Source organism: Vidua chalybeata, chromosome 7 (assembly GCF_026979565.1).
Source record: "Vidua chalybeata isolate OUT-0048 chromosome 7, bVidCha1 merged haplotype, whole genome shotgun sequence".
NCBI lineage: Eukaryota > Metazoa > Chordata > Aves > Passeriformes > Viduidae > Vidua > Vidua chalybeata.
Genome location: NC_071536.1, coordinates 8,620,404 through 8,638,254, shown reverse-complemented (window position 1 = coordinate 8,638,254; position 17,851 = coordinate 8,620,404). Strand labels below are relative to the sequence as shown.

General features: G+C 42.3%; 2 protein-coding genes across 29 annotated transcripts in view; one reads left to right on the top strand and one right to left on the bottom strand.

Annotated features, from left to right (window-relative positions):
• Positions 1 to 311: 311 nt before the first annotated feature.
• Positions 312 to 15,445, top strand: NEMP2 (nuclear envelope integral membrane protein 2). Of its 4 annotated transcripts, XM_053948282.1 has the most exons (10): positions 534 to 781; positions 1,063 to 1,200; positions 2,720 to 2,835; positions 4,318 to 4,546; positions 4,720 to 4,792; positions 5,795 to 5,888; positions 6,588 to 6,702; positions 7,344 to 7,569; positions 9,766 to 9,942; positions 11,929 to 15,445. In XM_053948282.1, the coding sequence occupies exons 3-10, from the start codon at positions 2,746 to 2,748 to the stop codon at positions 12,152 to 12,154; spliced, it is 1,230 nt and encodes a 409-aa protein (XP_053804257.1). In that variant the 5' UTR covers positions 534 to 781; positions 1,063 to 1,200; positions 2,720 to 2,745; the 3' UTR covers positions 12,155 to 15,445. The 4 variants fall into 4 exon arrangements, with proteins under 4 accessions (XP_053804258.1, XP_053804257.1, XP_053804255.1 ...); XM_053948283.1 differs by lacking the exons at positions 534 to 781; positions 1,063 to 1,200 and adding an exon at positions 312 to 400; XM_053948280.1 differs by having other exon boundaries at positions 774 to 1,200.
• Positions 10,875 to 17,851, bottom strand: part of MFSD6 (major facilitator superfamily domain containing 6) — a 51,409-nt gene continuing 44,432 nt past the window's right edge. For 21 of the 25 annotated variants that reach the window (XM_053948257.1, XM_053948256.1, XM_053948258.1 and 18 more), the window contains one exon: positions 15,446 to 17,651. In XM_053948257.1, the coding sequence (XP_053804232.1) occupies positions 17,469 to 17,651 (183 nt within the window). In that variant the 3' untranslated portion in view covers positions 15,446 to 17,468. Of the gene's footprint in view, positions 11,967 to 15,445; positions 17,652 to 17,851 lie in introns of those variants that run through there. The other 4 variants (XM_053948277.1, XM_053948278.1, XR_008431924.1 and 1 more) reach the window with 3 other exon arrangements.

Here is a 17,851-nt window from a genome sequence, read left to right as displayed (position 1 = left end):
TGAGCGGTGTTCGATGCTTTTCCTCCCTTCTTCCCAAGCGCACCCTCTTAACCCCACGGCAGGCGGAAGAGGGGCCGAAGGCGAGGTGTCACCCTCCAGACGGGCCCCGCACGGCTGCTCCCGCACAAGCGCTGGGTGCCGCGGGTGGAGCCCCAGCCCCGGCCCCGGGCCGCCGGCGGCCCTGCGGGGGGAGCGGGCAGCGGGCCCGCGCCGCCCCTGCCCCGCCCTTCGCCGGCCGCGAGGGCCGAGCCTGGAGCCGGCGGCGGCCGCATGGGTCCGGCGCGGCCGCCCCGCCGGCGGCAGCGCCCGCGGGCCCGCCCGGGGCCGGGGCTGCTCCTGCTGCTCGTCCGGCTGGCGCTGCCCGGGGCGGCCGCGGGCAGCGGGGAGGCGCCGCCAGCAGGTACTGCCCGTCCCCTCCCGGCCCCGGGGCAGGGCGGGTGCTCACAGGCCGGGGGTTCCTCAGCCCCATCCCCTCGGGAGCCGGGACGCGCTCCGCTCCCGCTGCCGCCCAACATGGCGCTGCCCGGCTGACGGGTCGGGGCCGCCGCGCCCCGCCGGCAGCTGCAGCGGAGCCGGGGCAGCCGCGGCCTGAGGCGCTTTGCCGTGTCCCCCTGTTCTCCCGTCGCAGTTCGGGTCCCGCAGGACGGCCCCGCGCCGTGGCCGGGAGAGCAGGGGCGCTGGGAACCGGCCCGGGCGAGCCCGCAGGGACAAAGGGACCGCGGCACACAAAGGCCGGGCGCGTCCCTCCCGCTCCAGCGGCGGGGCCGGGAGCTGCCTCTGGGTGTGCGACTCCCTCTGGCTTCCTCGGAAGCTCGGGCTAGGGGAATCGGGTGTAGAACAGATCTTTAATTAACATACTTGAGGGCAGGCAAACCCCTAAAGGCTGTGCTCAGTTGTAGTAGCAATAAGGAACTTGAGAACCGGCTTCCTCCCTGCACTGACGTTCTCGAGTCTCGGGCATCCTGCGGATTCTGCAGCAGATGCTGATGGTTCATAATTTCGAATTTCTTTGCTTGCAGACTCAGAATTTGAGAGTTACTATACTTTGTGTCCTCCCAATAGCTAAACCCAGCACCACCTCAGAGATACCTGTTCAGAAGCATCTCTCCTTTTGGAACATCATTGTTTCATTCTGTGGAGCTGATGCAACATCTCAAGTCGCTGTTTTTTCTCAAGAAAAATGCCTCAAAACTTTGCGTAGTAAGAATATCCTTGCTAGCCTTGTATGTGGATGACATTGCCTTTGACACGGATGCATACTTTATCCATAGTGGCAGGAGATCCTACGATGCCCTTCAGGGGAGGTGTGGACACCCTGGGCTGTGTTTCGGCCCTGCCATTTCCTGTTACTGGATTATCCTGGTTTTAGGCCTGGGTAGTGCCCAGCCTCACCTCCTTGCTGCGTCAGTCAGTCGGCAGCACGTCAGTGACAAATAATCCTTTTGCAGCATCCTGCGATGACTTTTGTGAAAGTGCCTGTCTAAAGGTACAGCCAGTGCTTGTCTGAGCGGTTGTGCTCCCTCCCACTGGATTTGCCATGGATGCCATGGATGAAAATTAATCCGATGGGTCATTTTTCCACAAGAAAAAAATGCCCAAATTTTAAGGTTAAACCAGTTTAGTAGGATCATGTGTGGACAGTAATTCTGTAATGCTATAATAAACCTAAGAACTATAATAAACCTAAGTAAGAACATCTACACAGTATTTTTCATTGGCTTAACTAAATTTGTTAAAATATAATTTAGCCTAATTTCATCTTCCTTATAGAGACACAGCAGGTTTTTACCTGCAAACGGCATCTCCTTGTCTGGATTGAGACTGCATATACCCATTTTGCTGCTCTGAGTGCATGACAGCATGTTAGCAGTTATTACTGAGCTTGGCTGAGACCTACATTTTCTATTCAGTAAGCTAGATGAATCCCTCTGTTCGGATGTGTAATTATTTCCTCTATGCTTCTCTTTAATTATGTTCTTGAAACACTGTGGTAATGCACTGTAAGGTATATTTTACACATGTATATAGATCAGAATGTATCTGAAACTTTGCTCCATTAATCTTTTAGGTCCGTTTCTGCTTAAAAGTGCAGTCTTAATTCTGAAGATCACAGGGGTTCACTAACGTTTCAGGAGGGTTAGAACAATTCACATCTCTAATCCCAACGATTTATGGTGAGCTGTCAGTGCAGTTCCCTTATTACATGCCATGGCTGGACTGGGACAGGAGAAAAAAATGTTCTAAAAAGAAGAGTTGTGTGATTTAACATCAGAAACATTTCTGAGGGAGAGGAGTATGACTTTTGTGATCAGCAGCCGTGTCATGTGCTAAATGACTGTGTTAATATGTAAGTCTGTTTACCTGCTCAGACTCCCACATTTGCATTCACCACTGGTACAGGGAACACTGGTGGAGTTACACCCACTCATGCCAGCAGTGAATTTGGCCCAGAGGCCCTATTCCAGTACCATCAAAACACTGACACTGAAGCCAAGCTTTTCTGGATTACATTTTTTAAAAATACCACCCTGGTTATTTTTTTTCCAAAGGTGTTGCAGTTTACGTTGGAGCCTAAATAACTTGATTAAAAGTCCAATTTGAATTTCCATCTAAATCATATTGAACATGTTTCTGTCGGCATTTACAACAATGAAATGGACTAAAATTAGACATTTGTATTTTGACACATGCCTAAAATTAACTTTTTTGCTCCCCCCAGGTAAAAACTGCAGCTTATTGCAAGAAATGGATGTCATCCAGAAGCAGGATGAAAACTGTTACTGCTATGTGCAAAACAGAACCTTTCACTTACAGTACCTGTGGTCGACTGTCCAGGTGAGAGGCTGTTCTGGGGGTCAGTCAGTACATTTCACGTGAGCTTTTCCCAGCAAACCATGTGGCCAGTTAGCAAGATCAGGGCAGCATCTCTATGGAATTAAACAGTTGGGACCGTGATAAAAATGCAGCATTATGAGCCTCCAGTTGGGATGCAGTGAGGTTTGGTCTCTGGCTTGGAGTATGATGGTGGCACAAAAACATTAATTTAGGATTGTGTATTATTTTCTCGCACACCTTTTCTGTCAATCATTGTTAGCCTCTGCAACAAATGCTTTTGCTTATCACCAACTGCCTTTATGGAACTTCCAAATCTGAGGACTACATGCAGTTCTGTGGCTTTCTCACTACAGTGCACCAAAGTGTAAGAACCAAAGACTTGTTAGATTGTGACTAATGAACAAACAGCAGCAGCAGTGTGTTTGTTCTCCTGAGTAGCAGAGGGTCATCTGACAAGACACACATTTAGAGATTAGTTTGAAGCAAATAAAAATCCCTTCAAGAGTGGAGGCAGTAACAGCTAAAGGAATGAGCTAACCATCTCCATGGTTCCTTTTCTTTCCTGAGAAGTATGTCTCCAGACAAAGGAAGGAAACTGTTTCATTTTGTCTCTGTTGGAGGACTTTGCTCTCAGGTATAAGAAAATGGAACATCTCTTTGTCTGTTCCCAGGACTGTTTTCCTCAGGAGCATGTTGCAGGTGTATTTATGAATGGTAGAAGGCTCCAGGTGGTAAAACCCTCCATCAGTCACACAAACGTTCCTGGAGTCAATGTTTAAAAGCAAGAAGTCCAGAATTTTTCCACAACAAATTGCTTGCTGACACATTGTCTCCTTTTAGTACCCATGGCATCGCTGTTTTTGCAGATGGGTCTCTGTTGTCTAGTAGGCCCTGATGAATGTATCAGAGTCCTCAGGAAAATCACCTCAACTTAGAAGATGGACAAGATCTTTTGCCAGTTTGGTGGGGGAGGGCACTGGGAACCAGCAAAAAAAAAAAAAAAAAAAAAACCAAAATATCCAACAGGAATGTGCTTCTATTTAAATTTCTGGTTATGCTATATTTCATTTTTCTCATCCCTCTTATATCCCCAACAAGAAGATTGCATTATAAAGAAAAGCAACTCTAATTTGTTACGGTTCAGGAGGGGCAGGAGGCAGGGGCACAAAACAAACTGTGGTCAGTCAGATATTAGTGGCTTTGTTGGAAATTTGTGTGGGCAAGTGTCACAGTAAAACTAAACCCACTGTGCTTTTGGATGGATTGAGGTGCCTCCACTGAACTTTGCTGCCAGTGAGTTCTCTGAATTACCCTGTAAGGTGATTAACTGTAAACAATTAATCTTTGCATAATATAAATAACCAATACTAAACAATTAAGATTGATTTTCATTACCACATGCATGGCTGATATGCAATATAGTTCACAAAAACCCACAGTGATTCTGAGCTGCTTTTTGTGTATTCTGTTCTTTGTTTCTAGATAAAAGTTAGCAGCAGAGAAAAGTTCCGGTTTGAGCCTATTTCAGAAAAAAACAACTGTCGGAATTCAGAAACTGTTTTTGAGTTTGTTGCATGTGCTGTTCAAATCCTCTGGAAGCCCGAGACATGTACAGAAACTTTTCTGAGCATAAAACAATATGGAGAGGATGTTTGTTTCAAAATACAACCCTTCAAAATTGAACCATACATTGTGAGGGTGAAAAGAGAAAGTAAGTACCAAATCTTTGAATTCAGATTACAGATGGCTCAGTATTGCCAGTGCTACTGAATGTACCATCTCTTCTGTAAGAAGCTTGGGACTTTTCTGTTGATATTTTATATAATCAGCATTTCAGATTGAATTAGTCTAAAGTCAATTTCTATTTCTTTCCCCCTTTTTTAGTGCTAGATGGAAAGCTCTTGTTTTTGTTTGTAGCTGGAATTTTTCTGTTCCATTTTGCAAACAGCCTGAGCAGGTGAGTACTGGCTGCTTTTGACCTTCTTTCCCAAAGCCTGTGCATCTTTGGTCTGTTTGCTAAGCTAAAGAGGCAGTTCTTTGGGAAAGTGAAATAAGGAACTGAATATATATTTAAAACTTCCTCATACCATTTGTGTTTGGACAGATTGTGACATATCTTGGAGTGCCTAACTCTGTTTATCAATCAGCTGTGTTAGGGTTTTTGTATCCAAGCTTCCTGCACTGGGGGACACCAAGACAATCCATCCTCAGTGCGCAAGTGTGTGGATCAGAAAAGTCCTTTTTCTCTTTTGTAGACCATTGAGGATAGCTGAATGCTAAATAATGCTAATTATTAATGAAGCCTTTCCCTGGGGGGAAATATTTAGGATGAAGTCATCTGGGGCCTCTTCTGCCTCCACCTTTGTACCAGCCTTTCTTCTGATGCACATTTTTCATAGCACGTAAGGGAGGGTACTCAGTTGTTACAGCAAAATATGTGCACACAACTTCAAAGCAAAGTGAGTCACAAAATAATTGTCAGGAGGCACCTCTAAAACAAGCAGAGCAGCAATAGGTTTTACAGCATTAACTCTGAATTAAGAAGATTGAATTTATAAAGACATATGCTTAGGAAAAAAAAAACTTGTGGGTTTGTGGAGGGTTTTCTGCATTTAAAATGAAAATAAAACTTCTCTTGCAGTACAGAACCATATTGGTTATTTCATTTTCTTCTGCATGCTAGAGACTGGAAGGTCAATGCAATCAGAAATAGTGTGAGCTTTAAAAAACCCCAGCACAGTCTCTTAACCTGTAACTCCAGTGACCTTAAGTATCTGTTGGGAATTTTTCCTTACACAGATTTATTACCTGAACTGGGCCTGTTAACCATATAACTACAACTCTAATTTACAGCTGATTTAAGTTCTTGTTGAAGATCACTGCTATTTTTACAAATGTTGGCATCTTAACCAATTACAAATGATACTTCTCACCATATTCTCTCTTGTTCTCTTTACAGGAGCGCCAAGTTCTTTTACCTTTCTGGAGTAATACTGGGTGTTCTTGCTCTGCTAGTCTTTGTCCTGTTGACACTTAAAAGGTTTATTCCAAGGGTAAATCTACATTTATAAAACAGAATAATAGTAATCATCATAATACAAAGAAGTGACAGTACAGAGCCAGATTCTGACCTTGTTCTGGTTTTGTGGCCAGGTAACTGCATTGAAATGACTGCAGGATTGCTTGAATCAAGTAAATAGAGTTAGGTCAGAGTCAAGTTCTATTTAGTTTAAACTCTCCTGAGTTTAAACTGAGCAGGTGTTGGTGATGTACAAGAAGAGTTCATTCTGAAACATAAATAATTTTTATTGAACTGGAGCTAAGCTTATCTTTGAATCTGTGAATCAATCTAAATAAAAATACAGTGGCAACTGAGACAGATTCTCTTCCATTTACCAAAGACAATTAATTGTAAGGCAGTTGTGAAATTTTCCTTTAGTTTTATAAAGCCTGTGCATTCTCATAATATTGCTGAGATATGTTAATTGGGAACACAGGTCAGTAGGGTTATACTGTGACTTGGGACATCATGCACAAATACAGGGATGCAGTTGCTCTGCTTGGAATTGATACTGTTTTGTTGTAGCATGCAGAGGACTGTGCAGTGGAAGTCTCAAACCCTGTAGGTCTAAAGAATTTCACATCTGTTTTTGCCTGTGAGTTCCTTTGGAAAAAAACGGTCCTGAATCTGGCTTGAATTTTTTTTTTTGGTGAAGTTTTTAAAACTTTTTTATTTTATTTTTAATTTCTAGCACAGTACCTTCTGGATTTTAATGAGTGGCTCCTGGATGGTCTCTCTCTATTTTATTTACTGCTTCAAAGAGAATTTACAGTGGTTGTGGTCTGAACACAAAAACTACCTGTTGGGTAAGAAAATTACCAAGAAATGTGCTGCAGATTTTGGTTTAATTTAGTGGTCATATGAATACCTGCCCATAAAAAAAGAAAATCAAGTGACTCATTTATAGAGTTTCTATTTTCTCCTAAGCCATGGATGTTGAAACATTCTAAAGGTTCCTAATCCACTTAAATGAGTGTTTACTCACATTGTATCATTAAATAAAGATTTTGATGCAGAGGACTAGTGCTAAGAGCAGATTTTGCTTGCATTATTTGCTCATTGATTTGCTGTTACATACTTTGCCTGTAAGAGCAAAAGAGCAGCTCCTCTGGTTTTCAGTTTGCTGGATGTGGGAAATGGATGCACACACTGGGAATGGGATGTGGCTGCAGGGGCTGACAAACCTATTGATCTGACACCTGCCTCGACATGGTCACGTGAGGAGAATTCATGTGCAGCCCACAGCATTGGCTAAAAGCTGTTCAGAGATAACCTTGTGAACTCTTGGCACACTTTGGAAATAGAAAGCACATAAACCATCATGTCTGTAAGACAACACAAAAATCAGCAGGCTACACTTCACAGCAGCTGCAAGCTTTGTGAAGCAAAGTAAAGTTTATAGGGGTAGTTTGCATCTTTTTCTCCATGTCCTTTTCTGTTCCTACAGGGTATTTTCTGGCTGTTGGGATTACCAGCTTTGCCATTTGCTATCAGCATGGGCCACTGACCACAGAGCTCAGCATGACCTTGTTCACATGGACGCTCCAATTAACAGCCTTTGTCCTGATCTACTTTGGTGTCACCATCCCTCAAGTTGCATATGCAGTCATAGCAGTCAGCCTCTGCTCCAAAGGCCTGTGTTACCCCCTGGGTGCTGCCTGTCATATTGCCAGGTTTGTGTCTGTTTGTCAGTGTCCAAGTCCTGGGAGAACCAGGAAATACTGGAAGCTGATCATGAAAAAAACGCTACACTTCAATAATGGTTTAGGAATTTCTAATACTAGTTCAGAATTTTGCCAAATGTGAAACTGCCTTAGGATAGGTGTAAGGTCCCGAGACACAGAAATTATTTTCCACTTGGCAGTTTTAAGCATGAGTTTTGTTCTGTGGATAATGGAGAAGTGTGACTGTGTTCTTAAGGACAAATGTAGCACCTTCTAGTCCACAGCATATGGCAACCAGAACATTTCTGTTTGATTGATGAGACTGCAGCAATACTGCCTTGGTTTGACGTGCAGCGAGAGAAGCTGCAGGGAACTCATATGGAATCTTAGGGATAAAACAGTGTACCATCACCAAGGATGCAGCTGTTCAAAAGAGACAGTCCTTGGAGGTTGAAGAGAGTGCAGAGACTAAAATCACATGTCCACAAAATAGTGTTCTCCATTATTTTAGTTTTTCTCCCTGTCATTCATAGAAGCAATTTATCAGAATATGGAGATATTCCTCAGTATTCCTAGAGGCCCATTTACATTGTGGAATTGAACAGGAACTGCTTGCAGTAGGTAGAACTTAACTTGCTAAGTGTTTGCAGTAGCAATGCAGGAACAATGTGTTTGCTCATCCTTGAATTTGAAGTACGTTTTAGCACAAGTGCAACGCTCAAATGAAGATTCTAAAAAGCCCTGCCAATTGACATCTGTTTTTTTACCTTCAGTGATGGATTGCATCCAGCTTCAGTCTTTAGTACAGACTGTTCCATAGCTGTGGACTCTGCTGAACCGCAGAGTAGGAAGAGGGAAAGGCTAGAACTGGCATAATAATAAAAACCAAATAATTTGGGGTTGTTCTTTTTTTTTTTTTTATATACACTGTTTAGTTTTGAAGAACATATTGCTTTAGTCTTGTCTTCTCTTTTTACTTGCTGAAGTGTGGCCTGAGTTGAAGCTTTTTTATTTTATGTAGAATTTATCATTTGTTATAGACCAATTTTTGTCTGCAGCTGAATAGTAACAGCTGTTTCAAAAGCAACATCTAAGATCAGCACCTGTTGTAAGCAGGTTCAGAACACTCTGGAATCAGTAGGATGTGGTCACAAGTTCACTTTTACTTTAGAGTTTTACTCTGAAACACTGTAGTTTATTCTTCATGTGGTTCTCTCTTTTTGGTTTTCATGAACTGATGCTTCTGTGAAGAAATACAGCTCTACAAATCTCTCTTAGGAGATTGCTAAGGGCTTTCGAATTTTTCTGTTTCAAAATCCTTAAGCCACAGCATCAAACTGTGAGGCCATGATGCCAGATACACAGTTCAGAGCAGCAAATATATCTAAATAATTTAGAGTCTTGCAGTATTTCTTCTAAGAACAGTGTATCTCACTGAGCCAGCAAGACCCTTCACCATTTAGCCTAAACAACGGCTACAGTTCTCTGCTTTAAAGGGATATAAGGAGGAAGGTTGAATGCTGCTGATGTTGGAGCAGGTGTTTTTATACAGAGCTGAAAGTTTTGTGGGCATCCAGCCCTTGCTTATCTTAACTCATCACAACATTTAAATTGAAAGCAGTTGACAGAAGGAAACAGAACATGGCACACTTTCTAATTTATATCTAATTATATTATACATCGCTACGCAGCAACTAAAAAACTATCAGATTGTAAACATTTTGGCCTCAGACTACTCAGTTTTGTAATTCAGAGCAAGATTTAAGAGAAGCTATCTAGTAAACAACACGAACAACTCACAGCAGGCTTAGAGCATTGCTTATCTTTGAAGTAACATATGCAGACTGGGTTTTGATTCAGTGCATGCACAGACACATTTTGCATTTTGCACCTAAAAATGGCTGAGCAAGCAGCCATCTCTTTAATTCTGTGAGATTTTAGTCCATGCATACACAATAAGGACCTGATCTAAAGCTCATCTAAAGCTCATTAAATATAATGTGAAATTCTACAGCTTTGGTTAAGAACCTAGGGTAAACAGGCTAGCAAACATTACATACTTTGTCCTCAAACGTAAGAATGCAGCTTGTTCTCTTAAAAGGGTAGAGGTGACTAATGCATGTTAGTAGCAGGTATAGAGAAAAAGGGCTGATAATTACGTGCCAGAAGACTTTATAAATACTGATTATTTTAATTTCGTTCTAGAAAAATGAAGCACCACTTTAAATCAAAAAAATTGGTGTTTAAATACCTTACTGAAGAGGAGTATCGAGAACAAGGTGAAAGCGAAACTATCAGAGCTCTGGAGGAGCTGCGCTCATTCTGCAGGAGCCCTGACTTCCCATCATGGATAGCTGTATCCAAACTCCAGGCTCCACACAGGTAAGACAACCTGGCTCCTCTAAAACAGGAAACACATTGCAGACCTAAATGCCACTTCAGGCACTGTTCCAGGTGTGTTTATCTTGCATATCCCACTCAGGACCACAGCCACACCTCTCAAGGGTATTACTCGCTGGTGGCATTAAACTTCTATTTGTTCCTCCCTGACCACAAATTACTCTTGGGAGTTTGCAGACCTTCACAGCTGATTCACGGTCATAGAACTTAGAGGCTTCTACAGTGTCTCTGTAAGCTCTTGCAGTGACCCTGGTGGCTCTCTAACCAGGGAAATTGCCCTCCTTCAGGTTTTAGAGCGATGCCCTTTTCTGTGGTGTAAAACTGGGGCACAGTGAAGATACATACTCAAATATTACGTATACTAAGTTCTCCAACTGCAAATCCGCACAGTCAGGGAATCCTATTATTGAAGTATCACTATCTAAGACTAAGAATACAGAGAAAGAAATCAATGCTTGCAACTAGCAAGTAGAAGAGCTGTGCCATGTATAGCTTAAGAGATAAACCTAAGACAAATATAGGTCAGGAAAGGTCAAGCAAGTAAAGCCAGAAAACCCTGCAGAAGATAAAATTAATCATAACAGTGTATTCCCATCAAAACAAAAACTTGAAGAGATCAGAAGCAGAGTTTCATATACTAACCAGCCACAAAGACTTAGTCCTTGCCAAGAACCAAGTGTCACGATTTTAAAGGAACCCCAGTCTGTTTGGAATTTATTCAATAACAAGTTAAACCCAGTTTCAGAACCTTCATCTTCCTTGGACTGGCACGCAGACAGCCTCTCTACCAGGTTTTATAGATTTAGTGTTAAACAGTCTTACTTTCTAAGCTGCTTGCCTTCTTTAGAATGATGGAGAGAGAAAAAAAAAGTGATAGCTTACTTTTGTATTGTAGAACTAAATACCACCAAATGTACAAAACAACTTCAGACACACGTATTTTCTAGCCGTCATTTCATTAAGAGAGTTGTTACAAACTGTTCACTTGTTGAGAATAGGGAAATAAAAAGGAGAACCAACAGCAATAGGATTTGGAGAACCCCTCCCACCTCCCATTAAGCATCAGACTGTGGTTCATCCCAAGGCAAACCTATTCCCCATTTAGACTAACAGAGCTTCCAAGAAGAGCGAGGTGACGACGTTCATCTCACAGAAATGTAAATTATTGATCAGTTTACCAGAACTCCAGAATGTAGCTGCATTTCCTTTTTCATACATTTCTCTGATGCTGTCGACACTTACCCAGGTGTCAGAACTGCCGTCTGTTCCCACACTCTTGCCAGAAACCTCCAGCTCCCTTCTCTCTCCTCAATGGAGTTGCCCACTGAAAGGAAGATTTGTGGGGGATTGCAGAATAGGGACAGCACTAAGTTCATGCTTTGTTTGGGCAATGACTTGGAGCAGCTGCAGAATTCCCAGTCTGCAACTCCAGCTTCACTGGAGGCAGGAATTCTTTGGGAAGACTTGAGCTCAGCTTGCCCACAGTGTGCACGCAGCACCAGCAACAAGGTGACTACATACAATGTAGGAGTGCAGAATTCTTGCTATTTTTTCCTTTCATTAGCGATATCAACACACCTGAATTCTTACAGTCTTTGTTTCAAATATGCTACAGCATTAATTTACTTTTAAAGAAATAAAAGTACCAACTACCCCACTGTACAAATGCTTGATTACCCTGCAAGTACTGACAAGATGTGAAAACTAAGTTAGATCTTCTTGCTTAGTCACAAGACCTTGCAGAGGTTTCCAAAAGAGCAAAAGTTAGTTCTGCAGAAAACACTGAAAAGATGAGTTGGGAAAACCAATCTTTCCGGTTGTTGCCATCCGTTATTGGAATTTCCCCTCATCTGCACTGCCTGTGGGGATGTCCTTACAACATTCCTTAAATAGCAATACTCCTAGAATTTACAGTATTTCTTCTTTTAATTTCTCAGCTGGTAACTTCTCCCTTTCAAAATTTGGCAGGTTTGCAGCTTTTGTTCTGGGATCTCCCCATGTCTCACCTGCAGAAACAAAAGCACATGATGAGCAGTATGGCATTGGGAGCTTCTTCCTGGAAGAGCAGCTGTTTGAGACAAGGGCACAGTCTGAGCAAGATGAGCCAGCCAATTCTGTCCATGAAGAAGATGAGGAGAATGAAAATGAAATGCATACACAAATTCCATTTCCATATGCTACTGAGCTGCTCTGAGCTTTGAGAAACAACAACAATAACAAAAAAGAGACAGAAAACACACTTGTCCTAGAAAGGGAGGATACAGAATGAGAACTCACACTTGGCCTTTTCTTGTGGCTGCTGGTGGACAAAGACGGATTTTTGAAAAAACTGTTTCATGTATCATTGCTGTTACCTATTAGAGCAACGGAAGAAAACCACAGGGGCTGTTCAAGTGAAGAGAAATCTCATGCTATGGGTATTTTCATTAGGTAAACAAATATTGTGTATTTCTAAGGCAAGTACAGGAGACAGCCTGTCCACGAGGATGCCTTCTTTTACCAAGGACACTACCTCTAGTAAACAGGGAATCTGTTTTGGCCCTTTCCATCGTCATGTCCTCTGTGCTGAGCACTAGAGGGAGGAAAAGCCATTTTTAATACTCTCCTTTATACTAAATACCCTTTGTGTCAAGACTTCTGATAATGCTGTTAGAGTGTCGATAAACTGTGTTCGTTGTTTGTGAGACTTTTCATAGAGAGTTAATGCAGTCAGCTGCATTAACGAGGTTTGTTTCCTCTTCTGGCTAGGCTGGTCTGTTAGCTTCATCCTGCTTCTACCTTTAGTTTTAAGCTCTCCTTGTTCCTCAGAACGTTGCCTGACTTTTCACCCTCTGCCCATATTATTCTGTTCTTGACCTCCGCTGTAGTTACACTGCATTTTGTTCTTTCCCAGCCTTTGTTTATTTACATACTTTATTCCCTCTTGTAGCAGATCTTCTGCTAAACCTTTCTCCAGCCCTCTGCTTCTCCCACCTCTGACAATGGAGATGGTTCAGGAGAGGTTTTCCATCCCCAAACATTTTTGCTACTGCCTTCAGTTTCAGTGTCAGCTTACCTCAGGTGGGTGCTGCTGTCTATTCCAGGCCTCTCGAGAGCCCCAAAAAGGCCACAAAGGCTGAGGCAGTTTCAGCTGCTTGGAGAAACTGCTATTAGCAGAGCCAGAGTGCTGCTGTGAGCCTGGAACTGGGAATGCAGATAACCCACACAGAGCTCCACTGGCCTCAGAGTACTCAGTAATTTGTTCAAGGAGTAAGAAGCAGAAAATATTTCCTGGCAAAACAATGAAGGAAGATACCTGGCTTTTACCTTCCCCTTCTCAGCCATCTGTGGGACTTCTCACAGGAGAAGTGGGGAGGACCAGAGAGAAGTTTAGGCAGTCCCATGTCTTTCAGCTTATGTATTACACAGTCCTAGGCTAGGGAGTAGTGTGTGTACCTCACTTCATCCACCTGCAGATGTCATTTCTCCCTGTATTCTTCTGTTCTCACTTTGCTGTTTTCCTTTACTGTCTTACAAACTGCACAAAACAAAAGACCATTCATTCTGATTAATTCACCATCTGATCTTACAAACCCACCAGGGGAGCAGTTGGTGCTCAAGAAGGGCATGTCAGACTGGGATCTATCTGCTTTAAAAGGGGTCTCTGTTCTTTGTAACATGCCTCGTGGTGCAGCATGACTTCAGCAGTGCAGGTGCTGTCCTGGGTTCTCCTTGTCCACCACTGCAGCAGGGACAAAACCCGTTACCTCCAATGGTGCTAAGAAGTGCGGCCATACCATAATCCAAGAGCTCAGAGTTGGTGCTTGAAAGCCTTAAAACCTTACTGGCGTGGTCTTTCCTCCTTTATATTGCTTTAGCTTTGCTTCAGTTTAAAAGGAACACTTCCATTTTACAGTAAAGAGACACTTCACACCCTTTAGTGCCATAAAATTTTAAGTACCTATGCAGAATCTAAAGCATGTTTAGAAGAGAAAAGCCATGTCAAGCAGGTGATCCAAAATGCACTCGCTGTTAAGTCAAGAATATTCAAAACCAGAACAAGAGTTTTGTTTAGGAAGGCCACTAGCAATAAGACTCACCCCTAAGACAGGCTGCTGCTACCAAATCCACAGCTAAATTGCTACGCACACTCAGGAAGTCAGGTTTGGCTTGGGGAGCTCTGCACTAGCAACAAGCAGTTATGAAAACAGAGGAAAGCCTCATTATCTTGGCTGGTTTGGGAGAAGGGTGGAAACTCCCCCATGAACAATGACCATAGATCAAATCAGATTTATTTAATCTTTGTGTCACCATCATGAAAATGGAATACTTAAAATCATTACAGATTAGGCAAAGGATAGTCAAAGAGATGTCTTAATGTTTCTTTAATGTTTTAAAGTACACAGTTTTTTTTTCAGTGTACTTCATAGTTAGCCAAGAACCCATCCAGGCAATTTGAGGCCAAGGAAGAGAATCAGATTTGTCTGAGCTCAAATGCATAGTTTTTCTGGATGTCCTCTCTTTAGTGAGGTAGTGATGATTACCCTTCCATAATATGGAGGCATGGAAGTACATATATGTACTATGTAAGTGCATAATATGTATTTACATACAATAGCCCAGATTATACATTAAGGTAGTGTTTTACCTAAGCAATATGTTAAATGGAAAAGCCCTCCCACCCCCCAGTTTAGGTAATTATATGTTTTAGAAGAATACCAGGTACACCTACTTCAACAAGGAAAAAAGTTTAAAAGCAATAAAAATTAAATAAAAATCAACTCATGCTCTATGTAGTTGTGAGATTCACCATTTGGCAGGGATGGGTAAATACTATTCAAAGTAGAGCAGGAAACTACTAAATGCATACAAAACAGAATGGCAGCAACAGGAGAATGATGGCTACCTTAGTGGGTAGCTAATAGTGACCTTAAAAGTCCTCCGAAGCCTGTTCCAACCCTGAAAGCATTTCATAAACAAAACCTACCAAAACCAGCTGCTTTCACTGGAGCCCTGTTCACTTGCACAGTGCTCCTGTGATATGTGGAGATGACACAGCCTTACTGAAACACAATTGTTAAGTACTGTTGTTTTGGTTTTCAGTCAGAAAATCTAGGAACAGAATCGAGGCATTAATCCATTGCCCTAACTCTTACAAAAGCCTTTCTCTCTTAACAAAGGATGTTACATTTTTCTCTGTTCTCTGTGGTGTTCACAGTGATGCCCTGCACTCTTCCATATTGACCAGTTTACAATGCACATTGGTTTGTGTCCCTTACGTTCCCTGCACCCCACAGAAGGGAACTGGTGCCTACAGTCAGATTTTATTATCAAATGCTATTTTAACACAGTGCAAGAGTAGTTCCCAGGTTCTTGGTTCAGCATCCTCCAGTGACTTTAATAAAAGGTCATTATCACTGAATTATTTTCACTTCAGGTTGGTTATGTTCACTGCTGAATACACACAAATATGAACAAAATAAAAGTTCATGTTGATACTATTAAATATGTTGTGGATATTTTATATTTCTTACCACAGTTTTTACAGTTTCACAAATATCAAAATCCAGGTGTACATGTCCGTTTTGCAACATAGAATGACTATACAATTCCAAAAAGAGCAGGCATTTCAAATACACAATTCTGAAGTGTAAACACAGTGTACAAGCTTTTCACTTCACAATCCAGGTGCTATGCAGTAGCAGCTGAGGTAACACCATACAGCATGAACTCAACAAATGGTTGGTTAGCCTCAAGATGATTTTTAGCATCCTTCTGTCCTGTCACCTGTTCAGTCTTTAGTTCTCCCCCAAGTTATACAAACATACAATAAATACATTTCTGATTTTAAAGGACACTTAGACAAGTCATGAGGATTTATGTGAGTACAGTACATTTAAGTTCAAGTGCAAAAAAAGTAACTAGTGGCTAGTCATTGATGTTTCTTTTTATTGTCTATGGTGTTGGTCCCAGGCACTGCCAGAACGTGGGTTCTAAAAGCACAGCTAAAGCACAGCTACGGGACACCCCTTCAGTCAAGCTAACCGATGTCATAGTGGGTAAACCTGTGCACCCCCTTCCCTGCTCAGCTGCTGCCACCTTCCTCTCCCTGACTCTGGGCTCCTGCTGGCCTTGCCTCTGGCTCAGCTTGGTCCCCCAGCAGCACCTTCCCCACGGAAGGCCTCGCACCTCACACACATCTCACTTCCAGGAGGGCAACTGAGCAAGTGCTCCCTCAGTCCCATGGGAGCAGAGTGCTCAGGATCTCCTGGGAACAAGCTGCTCGTTTAAGAAAATAGACCAAAACACTATCCTGACTAAACCCCCTGACTCTCCCCTGAGCCCGAGAATTTCCCTCCAGCAGCAATTTTCACTATGCACCAGCACAAGCTGGCTGCAGACAGTATTAAGAAGCATAACAAAACATAATCCAAAGTCCTCCAGTGTCTTGACATTGGGCAAAGTAACTTCCTAAACATACTGCAATTGAGTTACATTTGCTTCCTCCTGAGAATCTCTCACTCTACTTAATTTCTGCATCCACTACTTTGCCCCTTTAATCCTAAACATTTAAGATTTTTAGGTGATTCTTCCTTACCCCCCCACCTTCCCTAGGCACTTAAAGCTTACTGTTTTCTTAATAAATAACCATAATAAGTACACTGCATTAAATAAACCCCTGTATAGAGGACCAAATAAAAAACCCAAAAAGATCATTGATCAATCTCAGGCTGTGCAATCTAGATCAAAGATTCTTGTCTCAATATAACATCAAACTTAAAATTACTCAAATGCACACAACCTTATGCCCACGCTGCAAGCACAGAGGGTAACTTCTTCTGAAGCCTTCCTCCAGCTTTTGTGTTGCACTAAAACACCAGTTCAAAACCTTTGCTTTGCAGAACTAAACTTCTATCTCAAACAACAGAACATTAGCTTCAAAAACATATTCTTTGAATATGCATGCGGTTTACTTATTCCGTCACCATAATATTAAGATACGCTTTCTTAAGCAACTCTGTTTCTGAGAAATCTTTCCAGAGACAGTTTCATGACTTTCCTAGAATTATTAGATCTGGTATTTTCTTTAGATCTGTATTTTCTGATTCAGGGAATCTCAGTGTCTCTTAAAAAAAGTCTTTTAATTTTGATTTGGGAATAAATTTAAAGAAAAAAAAATTATCCAATCAAGTCAGACACACTGTGCCTCAACAAATGAGTGAACTCCCTTTCTTCCACAGAGGGCAAAGAAATTTCATAGCACTTGACTCAGCTTTAGCAAAGCAGCCGAGAATTCTTCCTACAATTATATCTGGCCACATCACTTCTCTCAAGAATCCGACCTTTTGGCTTCCCTGCTCATGTTGCTCTGTGTAGTCATATGAATATTCTTTATATAGTTAAAAAGCTTGCACTGCATCACATTATGATTGTTAAGATGAAGAAGTCCTACTTTTGAGCTCCTACTCCAGCGTTTCCCAGGTGAGAAGCAGAATTCCATGCACTGGATTTGGAAAGATGAGAGCATCTCAGGGCCCTGCAGCAGCAGGCTGAGCATCATGATCCAACACCACATGGTTGCCATCTGCTTGGGAATCTGATGGTGCTGTAGGTGTTGGTGCAGAACAATTTCTGGACTGCTCAGAATCTGTTGGATTTTGGGGTTGTCTTGCTGAGCTGGCTGATGAAGCACTGCAATTCTCATTGGTTTTCTAAAAAGAGGGGAAAGGATTGCATGCCAAAAGTCAACATAAATACTCAGGACACTGTCCCCACTGGCAACCCGCAGATGCATTCAGGCACTGCTGGAACGTCACAAAGAACTTGCTTTCAATGCTCACAACATAACAAGTCAAATTTAAAGCAGCAAAGCAAAAGCAGTACATTTAAATCCAGATGACACTAATAGCAA